The sequence below is a fragment of the Heteronotia binoei genome, chromosome 1, assembly GCF_032191835.1.
Source record: "Heteronotia binoei isolate CCM8104 ecotype False Entrance Well chromosome 1, APGP_CSIRO_Hbin_v1, whole genome shotgun sequence".
In the NCBI taxonomy this organism is placed as follows: domain Eukaryota; kingdom Metazoa; phylum Chordata; class Lepidosauria; order Squamata; family Gekkonidae; genus Heteronotia; species Heteronotia binoei.
In genome coordinates this window covers 195,824,896-195,844,568 of record NC_083223.1, presented here as the reverse complement: position 1 = coordinate 195,844,568, position 19,673 = coordinate 195,824,896, and the positions used below count along the sequence as shown (strand labels likewise).

Genomic DNA, 19,673 nt, shown 5'->3' with positions numbered 1-19,673 from the left:
TTACCTGAAGCTCCTTGTACAGGCGGTCAAGCTCAGCTACAGCAGACTGGTTGTCATGGTAACCTTCAATCCGACCATTCTTCAGCATCTCCAGTTGTCTGGTAAGTTCTTCTACCTTTGACACAGCCAGTACCAGTTCTCGTTGTTTTTGTTGGAACAAACTGTTCATCTGTTCAATCTCCTCCACTGGAGAGAGAGACAGAACACAATAGCTGTAGCTGATAAATGACTAAATGGGGCTGCCTCTAAGGCAGCTGTTAAGGGGACAGAAGCAACATGCAGCTCTCCAGCACAGAACTCAGAGAAAATACACTGATCAGTAACTATCATCAGTTCCAATTTTTGAAAGATTCTAAACCTTTGAAAAAGTTTTTTTAAAAAGTTCCAGCATGGTATATAAGGAAAACACAAGAATGAACACACATCTCATAAACAAGACATCTTATTTTGGTGGCTAAAATGGAGGCACAGGGTGGGAGAAGACTGTCAGGTATGTATTATCTAAGACTAGAACAAGTCTGAGATATGAAATTTTGTTTTAAAGAACTCAAACTAGCTACTGGAAGATTCTTTGAACTGAAGAGGTCTTCTGCTTATTAAACAAATACTAAAGGACCAGATTTTTTTTAAATTGAGGCTGAATATAGAGTTACGCCGGAAGTGTGTGTGTGGAGACCAGTCTTATGAAATTCCATCTATTTGCAAAATATAGCTTATAGCATATTAAAACTTGCTATAACACCAAGGAACTGAAAAGTTCAGACTGTATATTGCCAGGATATAATTCTCATAAGCATTTCTAAAAATACAGTTAACAATAAACATACAAGTTCATGCACCAGAACTGAAGACAGAGCAATAACAGCTTCTTATTATACATTATACCACTTTTGAAAGGCTAAAAGAAATCTGAACCCAGAAGCACACTCAGAGTGAGGTCTATTTTGTCGCTGCTGTTCAGAAATCATCTGGCCAGGCAACCATCAATTTGAGAATGTTATCAGCATCAAGTTTTATTTGCACTCTCATGTCCAATAAAAGTTGCTTAACAGATACTCTCCAACAGATTTAGGTGCTGCTAAACCACCTTCATCCAATCACTACTATACACTGGAATACCTTGATATATTTAATACATAGATGAGAAATAGAGAAGGAAGTTATTGACTAGCTAATAGTTACACTACTTTTGATTGCAGCATGTTACATGTCGTGCATTATGTCATGCAACAAAAGCTTGTGGGATGTAATGGTTAGATTGGATTAGAATTTGGGAGATCTGGATCCAAATCTTGATTCAAAGGCTGAAAAGTAACCTTGGGCTAATCACATATACTCAGCCTTACCTACATGTCAGGCCTGTTATAAAGTCAATATGGGGAAGGGAGAATCATCCAGGCCACTTCAAGCTCCTTGAAGGACAGTTAGCATCAAATGTATGAGACAAATTTCTTGTTTATGTTCCTCCCAAAGTATTTGTTTTCTTAGACTAAGCTCCAAACTTTTCAAACTTTCTGCATAAAAAGGTGTTCCAGACTCTTTACTATTTTGGTATTCTTCTAATGGACCACAAACTAGAAAGCACATTGGAAAGGAAAGGACATACATTGCAAAATGGGGTGGGAAATCACTACTGAATTATGAACCACCATGCGTGTGAGATCAATAGCAACTATTTTCTCCAGTGGAGAACTCAACAGTTAAACATCCAAACTTCTTACTACTCAAAAAAGACCTGCTAAATAAACAGGCTGAAGAAAGGTTCGTAAAGCAAGACTATTAAACAGACTTGAAGTAAGGTCAACACAGGAGGATGTAACTCACTTCCCAAGAATGGTCAAAAAACATCAGCCAGAATTATTTTAAAATATACTGGAGAAACAATATAATCCTAAACAGGAGGGCGAATGTGCACAGGGAGACAATGAGGCATTCTGCCACTGAGATGCAGTGCACTGAGATGCACTAAGATGCAGAGGTGCATCTAGGAAATGCATACCACCTGATGGTGCTGCACTCCAGCCAAGAACTGGCATGGCAATGCTGCAGAGCAATGCCAGCACAAGCCACCACACCAACAGGAAAGGAAGAACTTAGGGGCATAGCAGGAGTTAATCAACTCCCTAAACTGCCCCAGCACAGGAGTGCCGTCCAAACCAGTGGAATGTTATGCAATCAAAACCACAGCAGCCCACAAGTTACTCATACAATGGGATGGGCCAAGTACCCTCCTCAGGCATGGAGCTGCCCTGAAGGCTAGGCAGAGCACAGGATACCAACCAGAGCTGCAACCAATCACCCCTCTCTCCCCCAGCAGCCGCCAACCCCTCTTCCTCACACCTAATCACAGCCCCCCAAGCACTACATAAAACCCATCAATGCAATAGGGCATGTGGCACAGGACTCCTGACACAGAAGGCTCTGTCATACACACACAGAGCACACAGCATTGCATTTGGTTGGTGGGAGAGACACAGAGAGGACACTTGGCACCACTAAGGGAGCACTTAGCACTGGCACCCAAGGGGGAGTGCAAAGCCCATGCTGTATGGCTACCATGTCTCATTTCAGAAATCTAACAGGTACCCCTTCTCTGAAGGCTCAAGGAGCAACCATGTATTGACATGATAGCAGAGCTGGAAATCCAGCTGCCCCAGCCAGGGAGTCTGCACCTGCCTCTCCTATCCTCTTGCACAAGCCTGAGTGCTGCCTCAGCAATGCTGGCTCCTGCAACTGAGGCTGACATTGTGTGTACAAAGGGGCAACCCAAACCATGCCCGCCCAGCACTATGCCCATTTAATGCAATGAGACATACTTCCAGAGAAGAACACCCAGAAGCCTATGATGTGGGGAGGGAAGGGCTGTTAGCATACTCCTTTGACAAGGCACCCACTCCAACAGGCAGGGGGCAGGGCACAACTGTGCTCTGTGGATCAGATGATCAAGCAACCATGGGGCCCATGCCTTTCAAGATCAGGGACCTATGTAACAGCAGCAGATGAAGCAGCTGCAGACCACATCTTTATGGGGTCAATTGGATGGCTACAGCATTAGGGGGCTCTGTGCCAAATGGAGCCCCCCCCCCTCCCGGATAGAACCACTAACCCAGATGGGGACCCATAGCCATAGCTGTGTCGAGCACAGCTTCTGTACTGTTTGCCATAGCTGCACAAGTTATACATCTGTGCAGGAGAAGATTCAACAGTCTGGGCTGTTTCACAACTCCATCCCTGTCTATGAGGATGCTCTAGTCCTGTTGAGAGTGTAGAAAATTTATGTCCTCCATGCAAACATGTTTGATATTATAAGATGTCAGTGAAAGAGGATTTATTCTCCACTGAAGAAGTCTTGCATGAGACGAAGGAAAAATGAACCTGGAAGTCAAATATGAGAGAATTTTGTAATTATTTGCACATGGTTATTATTGTTATTATATGTTCATATAAAGAGAGAGTTTGTATCACGGCATAGTGTTTTCTTATCTAAGCGTTTGTGAGCAGATGCGACTAAGTTCTACAGCCCTCCCCACCTCCTCTCCCCAAATGTGACTTCCCCTTAGGGCTGTTCCTTCACACATCCAAGGTGGCGGGGAGGGGCTCTGATTCATGAATATCTTTGTGAGGGAATGCTGCTTGGTCTTCCTGGTGCCAATGGACTTCGGTTATTTTTTTCAACTGCAAACACAACACGAATCCAGAGGCACCCTGAAGGCTGACCTCACATACTCATCCCTACCTCTTTCTCACACACATACTCTACCAGCTGGCATGTGCAGCTTGCACAGGGAATGGGCTGGTGGGTGATCAAAGAGTGTGTGTGGCTGGCTCTAGCATATGGGGGGAAGAAGTGAACTCCTTTTCCCTTCCACAGCACTGCTGGAACCTGATAAGCCATGCAGTTTAGTGGTGTAACATAACATACCAAGGGTAGAGGCAAGGAAGCTGCTCCCATGGGCATAGCATAGAGAGGTTGTGGAGCAGTGTCCCTGCCAAAATGATGAGCTCTTCACGGTGGCCCATCAGCTGGGCCATCCTGTTCTCCCTTTTGTGGTTTGTAGGGGCAAAACATCAAGGCTTTTGCCTGTCTCTTGCTTATTCCCAGAAACCCTGGCCACACTGTCCTCCAGTGCCTTTCCATTCAGCCATGCCTGTCTGTGCAACAGTCTTTGGGCTGGCCCCATGTGGCTGGTAGTGATATCAGGGCTGCAATGGAGTGCCTAATGCCTGAGATCATGCCTCTTTTGAACCTATCCTCTTGGCCCAATGGTTAGGATGCTAGACTTCGGTGTGGGGACTATAAGTTCAAGCTTGGAGGTGCGGCTTGGAAGAGGGATAGTTGCATGTGGCCAGCATTTCTGCTGCCGGTCAAGCCCATACTAGAGAAGGGGTGGGTGTCTTGTAGGTCACAGTCCTCATAGACCAGGGAAGATGCACTCAGGCCCCAGGGCTGGGCTGTTGCATTGGTTCTCAGGGTGGTGGGGAGAGACTGGCATCAAGCAACAAAGGCTGAATTGTTGATGGAGACTGGCTGCACTCATGTGCTATGTGTCCTGGCACACTTGCTATGCCATCTTCACCTTGCAGAGGGAAATGTGATGTTTTTTCTCCTGTAGAATGTCCATAGGGTACTTTACTTTACTTTACTTTATTCGATTTATATCCCGCCCTACCCCACCGAGGTGGGCTCAGGGCGGCTTACAACAATAAAAGCTAACAGAGGTCAATTTAAATACGATTAAAATTATACAATAAAATACATAAAAACCTAAAAATACATAAAACTCACATCGATATACACTATGCTACAGGGTACAGACCAACTATGTTGTTTTTGTTTTGATAGCTGGGCCTCTGGACTGTGCTGAAAAACCCTAACTACCCAATCCTACCCATGTTTGTTCATAAGTAATATGTGTCTTTCAGTAGAATTTACTTCTAAGCATATGATTGTAGCCGCAAGAGTTATAAATGAACATCTGCAATGAAACAATCAACAAAATTAAAACCATAATTTTCCTTACAAATTTAACTACTCTAAAAAAGGAACATTGAAACACTGAATCTGAACATAAAGGTTATAAGCCAGTCACCCAAGCTTTTTTCAGTCATAGCTCACCTAATTTCCCATTACTGAGCCTTTTCTGCTCCACGTGCCCTTTGAGTGCCCTCACTTTCTTCAACTTGGCTTCCTGATTTTCAGCAATTTCTTTTAATCTTTTGAGTTTTTCCTGCTCTGCTGCTTGCTGTTGCTGACGTTGATCCTGCTGCTTCAAGAATTTTAACCGCTGCTCCTGTAGGTGAATAAGACATATTATTAAACTGAATACATGGTGTCAGCATTACAATACTGACACTGGATACTGTGATTTCTGGAACAGATGATACTTTGTGCATGTTATGCATTATGCATTACAATACAGAATACTGCAAAGCACCTGATTATTGTAACTACTAAGAACAAAGACTCATCACTGAAGGAGGTTAAACTCTTGATTTATGATTCAGGGTCTAAATATGTGTCATGCAGAAATTGGGGGGGCCCCAGTGGCTACAATTCATTATCAAAAGAAAAGCCACTGTAGGAGGCTCAGATGAGAGCAGAGAAGGTATGAGAGGGAAGGGTAGTGGAAGAGGAGCACGATTTTCATCATAACATGGGCTTTAAAGGAAAAGGTTATACACCCTCTTTCTCAGTACCGTGGCTATGATGAAATTTGCAAACTTCATCCCTCTCCCTCACATTTTACTTTAAAATTCCTCAGAGATTAATAATATATGTATCTCCAGCACAGTTTTAGAAGAATACCTGCTTTTTATAACCCACTTTATACCCCCAGCTTAAAATTGCCTTTTCCCCCTCTCCCTACAAGAGTCATCTTGTGAGATAGGTGGGACTGAGTGAGTTCTCAGAGAACTGTGACCGGCACAAGATCCCCCAGCTGGCTTCAAGTGGAGGAGTGGGAAATCAAGCCAGCAGACTTCATGTGGAGAAGTGGGGAACTGAACCCAGTACTCCAGATTAGAGTCCACCACTCTTTATCACTACACTACGCTCCCCTTGATAGCAGGTAGCAAGCAACCTCTCAGGGAAATTTGTCTGCAATGACTGATCTTTTCACCTGAGAACTCCTGATAAGTTTCCAAGGAACACAAAACCCCACCCTACGCCATTAGGTGTGTTTCAAAAGTGGCAAGAGATTAAACGGTATGCACTGAGGATAGCTGGATTCTGCCATGGTCTTAGTGGATGGCCTTTGCCATTGTCATCATATTGGAAACCTGATGTCAAGGCACTTTCAACATTAAGACTCTTAACAAAACTGATATCTTTGCTTTCTTATGGATTGTTTCAAAAGAAATTTATGTTAGAAACCTTATTAGCCAACATTTGCTGCTGTGCCTCTATTTGTTGTTGTTGTCGTGATGCCATTTCCTGCAGTTCAGCCAGGGTCATATCCATCCTAGGAGCACTGACCTTCCATTTAAAGAAAGAAAGCAAAAGATCAAAAAACGGAACACCAGCACTGTATTTTTAAATCCATTAATGGTTGCAGATAGCCATTTTAGTATTTGAGTATCTGGCATCAGACGTTTACAGTTGACTTCTCTAGCATTTATGGAATAGGGTCCAAGAAACAGCATGCAATATACAGAGTTCACGAGAACAAAGACAGTTAAAACTACTAGCATTGCTCTGTCCTACTGGATTCCGGACAGTCACAAGACCAGAAGATACATGTTTGGACATTCTCATCCAATGGACAACTCAAGCTACAACACTCACAATGTATTAACAGAGAGGTCCCCAATATGGTTCCTGTGGATGCCACAGTGCCTGCCAACACTTTTCTTGATGCTCGCCAAATCTTTTTAGAAAATGGGTGGGCCGGGGGGGGGGGGGGGGGGTTTACCCAGCATGGCTTCTGGTTGGCCCCTGAATATTTGATTAGCGATGTAGATTCTTAAAACTGTTGCTTTGGCAACAGCTGCCACCACAGCACAAGGACCTTCACTGTCTGACTGAAGGTAAGCTATGGCAGCCATTTTGTGGCTGGCTCTGCCTCCTGCAACAGCTATTTTGTAGCAACTGTTTTGTGGCTGTGCCCACTATTCTGTGTCAGAATTCCAAAGGGTGCTTTCAGGCTCAAAAACATTGGGGACTCCTGTATTATCCTATAAAGCTGCATCCCAGGAACAGAGCCAAGTCATATGACATAGGAAGATTCAGTAGATAGAACACCTACCCCACCCCCCTTGCTTCTGAATCTGAGCTTGATAGAGAAAATCTCTTTTCTGATGTGAAAGATGATGAATATAGAGCAAAACCTATCCAATTAAGTTTCTGTACTAATAATGTTAAGAAGCCTCAAACTTTGTATAGTACATTGGCTAGTTCTCCAACTTTCAGAACGAAGCTTCTGGTCCTGCAGGGTACAAAGAGTACCACTTGCTTCTCTGAGGGTAGCTCTCAAGAAAAACAGTGTTGTACACTCTGTCTGCAGAGGGAAGTTATCACACAGACTTTTAACTGGGTACAACCAATTACCAATTTGGTCTGAACGCCATCCAAAGTGAGTTTTTATGCTTTTTAACCTAACATCAAACTAAAAACTCCCTGATGGTTTTCAATATCTGAAATTATAATTAGTCATTTGAAGCTCATTTAGAAGAATAAGCAACCATGAAAAGAGCAGAGATATCCATGTCAGGGAGAGATTTCTCTCCTAAAATTAACATGCAAACCCATCAGAAGAAATTATCTGCTTGATCACATCGAAGAGGCAGTGATGTTACTACTTACTCCATTTTCCATTCTCCATTCACCAGTCATTTTCACACCATTTCTCTTCAAGCCTGGATCTTGTAGTCTTGGTCCACTCCCTTTATTAAGCAGAAAGATTCAAAAGAAAAGATAAAGTATAAAAATATTTTCAGGATTTCTTTCCAGCATTCCTTCTACAAGGTTGGGATAAGGGAGTGGAAAAGAATCAACGAGATCTGCAATTTTAGATGGGGAACAAAGTCACCCTATAACATTTGTAAGTCAATGTAAGTGCAACTGCAGCCTTGTCATATTCTGCTAAAATGCTGCCTATGCAATAAATGCATTAACCTTGTCTGATAAGCAGAGGACAATAAAAGGGAAAACATGTCTTCTTTTTCATGAAAATTAAAGTGGACAAGTGCTAAAATACAGCAGTAAGCCAAGCATGTGCTTTATAATGTAACCTTTACGGAAAAATCAAAGGGACTAATGTGTAAAACGTATACACTCTGCCCTTATTACATTATAGTTATATTTCTTTTTCAACAAAAATGAAAATATACAAGCAGTGTTTCATCCATGTGTCCTTGGATACTGTGCTATCAGTGTACCACATCAGTTATTCATAGGGGGACTTTCCAGTGTAGGCACACCAGTCCAGTTGAAAATCATTACTAGAGATGGGCACAAACCAAGAAGAGAAAGAGTTGGATTTATACCCCACCCTTCACTACCCAAAGGAGTCTCAGAAAAGTTTACAATCACCTTCCCTTCCTCTCCGCAAAACAGACACCCTATGAGGTAGGTGGGGCTGAGAGAGCTGTGACTGAGCCAAGATCACCAAGCTGGCTTTATGTGGAGAAATGCGGAATCAAACCCAATTCTCCAAATTAGATTTTGTCGCTCTTAAATGGAGGTTCATCCTGGTTTGTGGGGGTCATGTAAACAATGACCCTTCATGAACCTTCCCATTTACTGAACTGGTTCATTTCATTAGGTTCTTAAACAATTCAGTTACTTGGATCTTAATATTGAGAGGCTTTTGTTCCAGTGTTTAAGCAAACACTCTAATTCACTTTATTTGTATAATCACTGACTCTTTTGGTGCTCAGAAGGCTGGTACTCTCTTCCAAGCACCCAAACCTCTTCTCTATGAACACCAGTACTTTTCTTGAGTTGTTCACTGATCTTTAAGGTCTCTATAGGCAATTTCTAATCACACCAGACCAGGGAATTCTGTCCTCCTCAGACATAACTTTTCCTGTTTGACTGGATAGAGAATCATCTTCTCTCTAGAAGATCTATCCCTTTTCCTTTGGCTTGAATGGGAGTCTTTACTACTACCCAAACTTCCTTGCCAAACTTCCTCCCAGTTCTCTGTGTTCAAACTGCTTTCAGCTAATGCTGAATTCAGCCAGCATTCTGTCAAGACTGAAATCTGACTCTGTCAGCTCCAAACCCTTTTTCTGTCAGGGCTATTCTCAGATGATTTCAGTGCACCTCTCTTCTCAGTTAAGGCAGGAATCTGACTGACTCTCCTCATCATCCAGTTCTCACAAGACTTTTTTTTTTTTGCTCAGCTGATGCCAACCAATTAAATTGCTTAAAGCAACCTGTCACAAGGCTCTCTAGCTGTGAAAAATTAACCCTTCACAATCCTTCAGTTGTTGGTACAGCACTTCTAAGACTTTTCAAAGTGCAATCTGCTTCTCCATATGAACATGGGAAATACAGGAATGATACGCAAGCTGCCCAATCTGTTTTAATCTATTGCATGATGGATCTATTATGTTAATTTGATGTAATTTGCCTGAACAATTTTAACTTCTTATTCATTTTAAATTCAAGAATGGAAAGGTGGCATCTAAAACAAACAGGACCACATATGAAATACAGAGAAAATCAAGTAAATGAGCCACGTACTACCCAATTACTATCTTGCTAAGTCAGTGGAACAAAACTACAGATCTAAGTCTTTTGGGGTGAATGGAGTTACTTTTGAGTGAATGGAGTTACTTCAGAGTATCTCTGAAGAAGAATTCCAGTAAGCAGTCATGTTGGTCTGAAGCAATAGAACAAAGCAGTAGACAAATTGGTCTTAAAGGTGCACTTGTCTACTGCTTTGTTCTGAAGAAGGATATTCTTCTGGTGAGGAGCAAATTTTAAAATACTGAAAAGACAGCATCAGTTCGATGCAATATATACTCCTCAACAATTTGAACATGGCACAATGCGCTTTTGCCATAAACAAAGCCACTTACCATGCAAAAGTGCATCGAGTGTACCTTCACATCAATACACACAAGGATAAGGACAACTGCTTACCAGTTTCCCGATTAGGGGGCCGTTCATGCCTGAGAAAGAACCGAACTTCACTCCTCTGGACTCCATAGTGCTGCAGAAGATCCAGCATGCGTTCATTGTCAGCTACAGGGCGCTCTAAAAAGCAAAGCAAGCGCAATATATTTCCTCCCACATACTTTCAACATTGTCTCTTTCACCAAAATTATGAAAATACATAGGAAGCGGAACAGAAAAAATGGCTAAAGTTGAGGAAACCTCTGATAGGAAACCTGATATCACTCTCAACGCTGCTGAAGAGAAGCCATTCACTCTCCTCTTCAAGTGTGCACAGAGAAGCAAAACTCTCTGACACAGATGGGGATTAAAGAACCTATGGCACAGGTAGTGTGGGGGAGGCTAAAGTTTAGAATTTTCCAAAGTCTGTTATGCATAAGTGTGTGTAAATACAGAGACCACAAAAAACCAAAAGATTTACCAAAAATGTTTCTGTGGCACTGATCCATGGACAAAATTATTACTGGGCAGCAGCAGAATTCTATCTGAAAAAAACGTATAAAATATGTACAATTGTGAAATATGAGACTATTTCTATCCATGGAACACACTTTTCCTTTGCAGCAAAAATTTGTTTTCTAGTTTCAACTTTTATTTGCCTTCAGATATCAGGTGGCAAAAAAAAAAAATGCAGGCGCTTCCCCCTACCCCATAATACTGAGAGTATTTTGGGGCAACCAACATGATTGATGGACAACAGATTCAGGATGGACAAAGGAAAATACTTCTTTATCCAATGAGTGGTTAAAATATGGAAGTCACTGCCAACAGTGATTTCCAAATATTGCTGAATATACTGAGTTTTGATAGTAAGTTTGTTATATTATTGAGTCCTTTTGTTGGGTCTTTTACCTGTTTTGATTACCATCTATGATACGCCCCAATGGGCTTGGCATCCCAGTGATATTGGGGGCTGGGAGGTATGGTAACAGAAGAAGCGTTTCCTACAGAAGAGCTCAAGAGATGCAGGAATCCTTCAATTTCTTGCAATCTCCAACCCATTCCGATGAATGAAAGTGAACACGTCTTCTTGGACACCCATCTTTGTCATTAATGCTGCGTAATGCCAGATCAGTTAAATACAACACTGACGTCATGCACAATGTTATCCAACAGGGTGGCTTTGATGTGGCCTGCATGACAAGGTGGTTCTCCTCACACAGCTGACACCCCACCAGGTTACTTGGTCCTTCATCGATCAATAGGAGGAGGAAGAGGAGGATATTGGATTTATATCCTGCCCTCCACTCCAAATCTCAGAGCGGCTCACAACTCCTTTATCTGCCTCCCCCACAACAGACACCCTGTGAGGTGGGTGGGGCTGAGAGGGCACTCATAGCAGCTGCCATTTCAAGGACAAGCTCTGTGAGAGCTATGGCTGACCCAAGGCCATTCCAGCAGCTGCAAGTGGAGGAGTGGGGACTCGAACCCACTTCTCCCAGATAAGAATCCGCACGCTTAACCACTACACAAAACTGGCTCTCTAGAAGCTGCTGCATTGGCTGCCTATTGGTTTCCAGGTCAAATTCAAGATACTGTTTTTGACCTTTAAAGTCCTAAACAGTCTGGGAGCATCATGCCTTAAGAACTGCCTCTCCTTTCATAACTTATCTTGGTGGCTGCAGTAGTCATCTTGCAGCCTACTGGTGGTGCCAGGCCCTCAAGTTTCATGCTTGGTGTCCACCAGGGTTTTTCAATTGTAGCCCCATCCTGGTGGAAAGTCCTCTCAGATGAGATCCAAGCCTTACAGTACCTCCATAGGTCTCCCCCAGCTTTTCTATGAGGCCTTCCCCAGAAGTGTATTTTGGGGGCTTAATGCTGGATCCACTACTATCAGTTGTAAAATGTTTGCTTTTTATGCTCCATATTTTATACTGTTTTACTATATTTACCATATTTTACTATATCCATGTTTTTATACTACTGTGAACCACTACTGTGTTCCACTTTATGGGGGAAGGGGCAGCTTATAAAATGGCATAATAAATAAAAATTAAAATATATGTACTGTCTTCAATTTATCAAAATTTATTTCCCACCAACATTTCTGGAAACTATACATCTCTGCTCCCCCCAAAATTTAAACTTGGTGTTTGCTTTTAGACTACCAGGACTTTTCATGGACCATTCTGTACTCTGGTAAAAACTGACTCACACTTTACCCTCTTCAAAATCTTGCTCCTGCTTTGCTTATACTACTCTTGTAAATTTTCTCTCTTTCACGTTAAACACTTTCCATATAGTAGAACTGCTGGATTAGCTTTCATCCTACCGCTTCAGAAAAAGGTTAAGTTCAAACAGGATGTAGTATTTCCTTCTTGTAATTGCTACATCAGCTTAATGTACATATAATAATTGTGTGCCATCAAGTTGCAAACCAACTCATGGCAACTCCAGGACAATGGGGTTTTCAACACAAATGATGAGCAGAGTTAGTTTGCTGTTGCTTTCTCCAGTCTTTCTTGGTTGTCTCCCATCCAAGTACTAACTGTGGTCAACCCTTCTCAACTTCTACTGAGATAAGGCTGATCAGGGCTAGTCAGGCTGCTGTGGTGTATATACAGTTGAGGTTTTCTGTCTTCAGCCTGGGATACCTTCCATTCAAACTATATGGGCCATGGGATTTTTCTAGACAACCTCAGCTTGCGGCTGTCTGGCTTAAGGCCATTTTGCCATCCTCATTCCTCCCTTTATCACTTACGCAACGTAACAAAGAGGAAATACTGCTCCCACTTTCCAGAATCTATTGAAATCTGCATAATTTGCCTCCTTAGACCGCCCCCAAATAATACCATTTGTGGCAGGTAGTGCAGGCAGGCAACTGTACCCACCAGCCCTCAGACTCATGGAGACTAGTGAAACATGTCAAACATGAAAAGAGCAACAGTCCAGCAGCACCATAAAGACTAACAAAATTTGTGGCAGGTTATGCTACAAACAGACTAAAACGGCTGCCCATCTTGATCTATCTCTGTGGTGTCACATTCATACTTACTTCCAATGCGCTGCTTAACTACCACAAATGAAATTAGACATCTGCAGTCTATTTTTCCTTGTAGAATTCACCCTTTCTTCCATTTCATGGTAAACACCAGCTGCACATTTCCAATTTCAAGTTCAAAAATGGTTTCGGCAGTTACCCACCAAGATAATGGTACCCAGGTTAGAAGGCAGGTCTGAACAACTGTAACAACCATCTGGGTAACGAGTTCTTTGGGATAAAGTGGGGCTAGAAATGTTTTAAAATAAGTAAATGTTTTATAACATCAACAGTGCCACGCTATCTGGTATGAAAAGATACTGGTTCTGCTAATCTGACTAATTTATGCGGAATAGGAGCAGAATATTCTTCAATCTACTAAACTTACTGTAGTTATGAACTATTTCACTAGGATGCAATCATATTTTCTTTAACTGGCCTGCCAAATACCATGGTTGATAAAGGTGGGTTTAATAACAGAAATATCAAACACCATCTAAGGCTGTCCTAAGTATTTAAAGTGCATTTCCTCCACACAGAAATAAGATATATGAGAACGATTAGCTAGGCCTAGTAGCCATTAATCTTTATGCACTGCCCAAGGTCCTTTATTTTCTATATATCTGACTCAAAACCCACTTAATGTAAAACCAATGGTAGAACAACAATCACTCAGTGATGAAAACTTCTCTTATATCCCATTGTTTGTATTGTGGCAGCATCCAAATGTCACAGTAGCACCAGGTTTCCCATGCTACTGGAAGGCAGCACAAGAAACAAGCAGCAACATCTTATATCTATAAAAGCCATGAATTATGGCTCACATATTTTATATAAAGGTTTGACATACATTATAGGCAACTGGTTTAGGGAGATGATGTTTGTTTTCAAGACTAAAGACTGAAGTATACAAATGCTTATTGTCATCTGATAATGCCACTGGAACCTCCTGCCTCCACGGTGCATTACATTCTATGCCAACACAGTCTCCCTTTCTGCAAGATGAAATATTTATGATACCTAAGTAATTCAGAGTAAAAAATGAGAAAGTTTTCCTTTAATAACAACAAAATTCTGCATCTATGTTGAAGCAACCTAAGGATCACAATTTCTAGGGTCACTGTCAAAGAAGATTAGTTTTACATTACAAACAACTAGGTCACTGTTATAGAAAAGGCAGTCTCAGTGGTGATTTGTCTAGACAGCTAGAACAGCTCATCTGGTAAATCACAATGGGAAGAAACTGCCTGTTATTTGGGGGGGGGGGGGGGAAGGGTTCTTTGAAAAGTTTAGCAGGCAATTTATGGCAGTTTTTTAGTCAGTAGTCTAGTAGGAACTAAAGTTAAGTGAATACCTTTTATGGTGGGTTGTTTCAGTACACAAGGGTCAAATTCAAGAAAGGAGGCTTAAGCATTACGACAAACTACATAACAGATTGTTTTGCGAAACATTCATTTTGGCACTGGAACACACTCCACCCAATCCCCAAGGAACACCAAACTTGAATAAGCATGGTGCAAAAGTCAATAGCAGACGAAGGACAAAAGACAGAGTGCGAGGGAGAACTGGGTGGCCCTAATTCAGCCGGGCTGGTTAGGAATGCTCTAAGATTCCCCCTTTCTTGCTAGGTTTCTGAGGCCAGTTTCTGTTAATAGAGACTCTGAAGGAGCATCATTCACAGATGTGTCTACAGAAGCACAAGTGGCAGTAGTATAAAGACTGTCTTAACAAAGAAATAGAGGACTGTCAAATCCTTACTTAAAGCCTCAGAATATCTGTAGCCTACTCCAATGAATTCTTGTACAAGAAAAACAGGGAAGAATAACTGCTACACTAATGTCAACCTGTGCTCCGCCTATGTGGCCAGCTGACTGAAATCAGCATGCCAATACAATGAGCCAATACTACCATACTAAAATGGCTATCATGGCTGATCCTGACAGAGAAGCATTGTCTAAGGTTGTCAGGCAGTAAAAGTAAATACAGATGGATGTTAACTTGAGATGTTAAAATGGGAGTTAACAACTGACAGAGATAACACCAAGTAGCATATGCAACATGCTACTGCAAGCATTACAGTTAAACATATCAATAGGATCACAGGATTACTTTAGGATTTTAGAAATATGGGCTGAGAGGGATTAACTGTAGCTTAAACCAGCAATGCCCCTACTGTGTTTTGCTGGGGCAGAAATAAGATCAGACACTATATCAATTCCAAAACCATTGTTGTCAACCCTTTATGAATAAATCTGATAGCCTACAGAATTTGTAACTGATTTCCTGAACCTGATCTGGCTCCTTTCAAACTGCATCTTACTGTTTCACTTCTTTGGTTTCCTGGAGATCAGGGCAGGATGGAAATACAAAAAAATGTATAAAAACTATGTGAAATAAATGCCTTCCGTTATCATTTATGGCACTGAGCTAAGAGGATCAGAAGCCATATTTGCCAGGAAAACAAAACTACACATCAACAGATAAAGCTTCATTTAGTTCTACCAATTTAGCTAGAAGATAATAAGAATTGTATTACAGCCTGGCAGAACTCATTAGAGGCCTCACCTTTATCAGAGTCCTGAAGCTTTTAAACAAATAATGAGACAATAAACCCAACCTTTCCAAAGGACAAGGTAGTGATCCCGAAGGACTTCTAGAAAACCAACATGCACCTCCATTGCCCCTTTGCCATCATTGTTTTTATAAATGCAGCCCTTGTGATATGCAAAGTGTCATTTGCAACAATGCCAAGCAACAAGAACAGATTCCCTCAGTTTTACACAACTCAAGAGTGACATGAACAAGGCCCCCAAGCTAGGGTGTTCTTGGACAGAACCGCATTTGAGCCATTCTTGTGCTATTTGTGCATATGGGTGAATGTGGATAGTGTAAAACAACAACAAATCAGAAAGTCAGCCATTTAAAAAGAAACATATTCTAGACAAGGTAGGCTTTACATTTACATTAATAATGAGGGAAACATTTGAAAAAAAATTGTATAAAGAAACCCTGACTCTCTGGCTGAAGGGTGCTGTTAGGTATAAATCCATGAGATCACTGGGGCCCACTTTTTCCCCTCTCATAATACTAGAACCTGGGGTCATCCACTGAAGCTGAAGGGTGGGAGGTTCATTACAAACAAAAGGAAATATTTCTTCACACAGCACATAGTTAAATTGTGGAACTGGCTGTTATAGGATGCAGTGATGGCTGCCAATGTGGAAGGCTTCAAATGGGAAGTAGGACAATTTACAGAGGATGAGGCTATCAATGGCCACTAATCACAATGGATATGTACTCCGTCTAGCACTAGAGGTAGTATGCCTCTTTATAACAGCTGCTGGGGAGCATGAGTAAGAGGTTGCTGTAGCAGTCATCCTGCTTGCAGGATTCCTAGAAGCAATTGGCCAGCCACTGTGTGAACAGAATGCTGCACCAGATGGATCTTTGGTCTGGTCCAGCATGGCTCTTCTTATGTTCACTTACCATAAAAGTCACACAAGTATTTTGTGGGCTCATCTGATCCTTTAAACAAAATTTCTAGAAATAATGTAATGCTATAGAAACTTAAGATGTATTGGAAGGCACAAAGCTTTTTTCACTTACCAGAGCCATACCATACTTCAGCCAGGTGGCATTCTGTCTCACCAGGCTCTTTACACAGATCCACAACATCTCTGCAAGTTGTTTCTGGGGTAACCGGCACCTCAGTAAAGTGTTGTTCATTGTTACTCAGGTACACCGTAAGAAACATCTGGAAAAGATTAGATCAGCGTATTCTATTAACCAACTAAAACTAAGTTGTAAGCCATTGGTAGCCAAACCACAGCTCAGGAGCTCTTTCATACATGCTGTGTGGCTCCTGGAGGTTGAGGCTTACTCTTGAATAAATGTATGTAGCATCAGGATCTCAGTCAGCCTCTGAGCACTGACCCATATGTAGGCAATTATTTCCACCATATGTAAAGGGGGAAGGAGGGGAAAATAGGCAAGCTTGCAGCTCTTCTCCTCCACCACAGAGGTCGCCCGAAAACCTAGAGCAGGGGTCCCCAACCCCCAAGTACCAGTCCATGGCCTGTTAGCAACTGAGCAGCAGAGTGAGGCAGAGACACTGCACTGCCCCTTTCACCCGCCCGGGACCTGGGCAGATGAAGGAGGCAGCGTGGCCCCGCTCCAAAGAAGAGCAGCCTTGCCACCTCTTCTTCCTGCTCAGGACACAGGGGAATGAAAGAAGCAGCACAGCCTTGCTCCGAAACACCACCTCTTCCATCTGCCCAGGTCCTGGGCAGTAGGGGCGGCACAGCAGCGACCTTCACCTACCCCTCATTTAAAGATCCCCATGAGAGGGCAGGGATGTGGCGTGGGCGCAGGGGGTCAGCCTGGGGTGGCAAAACCCCCAGCACCCCACACACACACACACACACACACCGGTCCGTGGAAAAATTGTCTTCCACAAAATTAGTGGTGCCAAAAAGGTTGGGAACCACTGACCTAGAGTGCAGAAAGAGAGCACAAGAGCCAAGGGAAGAAAGCAAGCACATAGGGGAGGAAAGCTGTTGTCTCCACCACCAAGTCCAGCATTAAGAGTTTTAATAAAAATGTGTAGTATTTGTTTATGTATTGTGGCTCTCAAACATCTGACGTTTATTCTTTGTGGCTCTTACATTAAGCAATTTTGGCCACCCCTGTTGTAGGCCAAGTGATGCTTTTGTTACCAGAGAACATTTTTCCTTTTTACCTGCAAGTTAGAATCCCCAATTACATATAGCTATGTTCACAAATACCAATTTAACCCAAACAAAAATAATCAGTTATGATAAAATTTCTCTTCTTCTGACACAGAACTTTTGACATTTTTTTCTTTGACACTCTTTATATATACCTTGTATGTGTAACAGATTATGCATATATTCAGACTGGATACTAACAAAACTATAACCCAATCTCTGTGATTGCTCCAAAAGGCTTGAGTTTTTGTTTTTTGTTTTCCTTTCCCTCTGAAAAATAGGTGTTTTAGGAAACAACCACATATTGAAATACTTATTTTCTTATCAAGCTTAACTTATTATATTACTTTAACATAAAATTAGCATAGAATATTGTACTATTTGACTTACTTAAATGTCTCAGTTTTCTATAAGCAAAATGGCAAATATACCCAAAATGCAGAGGAAGAGATGAAAATGGCTATAAGCTATGCTACCTTACCATACGTATGCCAGTTGTTGTCCTCTGATAGGTAGGTAAGGGGCCCACAGGCCTAATCCAGTTCCCAGAGGGTTCCAATCAGGCCCGCCAGCAACTGACCATGGTCTGCTTCCTTCCCTGCTTCCTTTGGTCGCCATTTTTCCTTTCTCTCCTGTGATGAGGCAGCCAAGTAAAGCAGCCTCTTACTCTTTCCCTCTTCCCAAGGGGAGGAGGAGCCTTAGCTAATGGAAGAACTTGGCTCTGTAGCTCCACTGTGCAACTGAGGCAGCCTGGGACACAAGAGCTACTGAGCCAAGCCTCTCTTCCTTCTTTAGGCTGAGGCTCCTCCCCCTCCTCATTCCCTGGGGAGGGAGGGAAAGAGGGAGAGTTTCCTTTGCCCAGTTTCCTCCATAGATTGCACAAGAGAGATACAAGGAAAGCACCTTTAAAATCAGCAATGTTTTATTCTAGGTATGAGCTTTTTTCTTTTATATATAGTGTATATATGGGGAGAAAGAGAGAGATTAATGCTCTCATGATCCAGCAGGAAAGCATATGAACTATTTAGAAGAGGAATAACAAGAAGACAGGATTAGAATGAGAGTGTGTGTCCAGACCAATTTTACCCAGCACCTTTCATAGAGAGCAAGTTTGGTGTAGTGGTTAAGTGCGCGGACTCTTATCTGGGAGAACCAGGTTTGATTCCCCACTCCTTCACTTGCACCTGCTGGAATGGCCTTGGGTCAGTCATAGCTCTCATAGAAGTTGTCCTTGAAAGGGCAGCTGCTATGAGAGCCCTCTCAGCCCCACCCACCTCACAGGGTGTCTGTTGTGAGGGGAGAAGATATAGGAGATTGTAAGCCACTCTGAGTGTCTGATTCAGAGAGAAGAGCGGAGTATAAATCTACAATTCTTCTTCTTGATTTTTTTTCACATTTTCATTTTATTTCCTTTGATTGGGGATTCTTAACTTAGACTTCCCAGATAGTAGACTGATGCTGACCACTATACATGTATGTCTCTCTATTCTTGCACTGCTTCATAGGAGTTGTAATAATTTCTCTGGGGAAGACTATAGTTTTGTAGAAAAACACATTGCCCTCAGTGTGTGTCATGGTGCCTTCACATGTTTTTGACCAGCACACGAAGCAAGTTACATACAAAAGCTCACAATGCCCAGCCATTTTATGTTTTCCTCTGGGGCTCAGTACTAGGGGTGTGCATTCGGTTCGGCTGAACCGAATCGACCGCCGAATCACCCGATTTGGCTGTATACGGAATCGCATACAGCCGAATCCAATTGGGGCCCATTATGCGGGAGCCGAGTATGGCTCCCCGTATACTTCCGTATAGATATTCGGAAGTATACGGAATTCATTGCAA

General features: G+C 42.2%; 1 protein-coding gene across 1 annotated transcript in view; it reads right to left on the bottom strand.

Moving 5' to 3' along the window:
* Positions 1-16,857, bottom strand: part of TP53BP2 (tumor protein p53 binding protein 2) — a 39,833-nt gene extending 22,976 nt beyond the window's left edge. Inside the window, exons 1-6 of the mRNA XM_060246042.1 lie at positions 16,710-16,857; positions 10,091-10,204; positions 7,802-7,881; positions 6,374-6,475; positions 5,117-5,291; positions 5-186 (exon numbers count right to left, since the gene is read on the bottom strand). Of these exons, the coding sequence (XP_060102025.1) occupies positions 5-186; positions 5,117-5,291; positions 6,374-6,475; positions 7,802-7,881; positions 10,091-10,204; positions 16,710-16,857 (801 nt within the window). The remainder of the gene's footprint in view (positions 1-4; positions 187-5,116; positions 5,292-6,373; positions 6,476-7,801; positions 7,882-10,090; positions 10,205-16,709) is intronic.
* Positions 16,858-19,673: the final 2,816 nt, after the last annotated feature.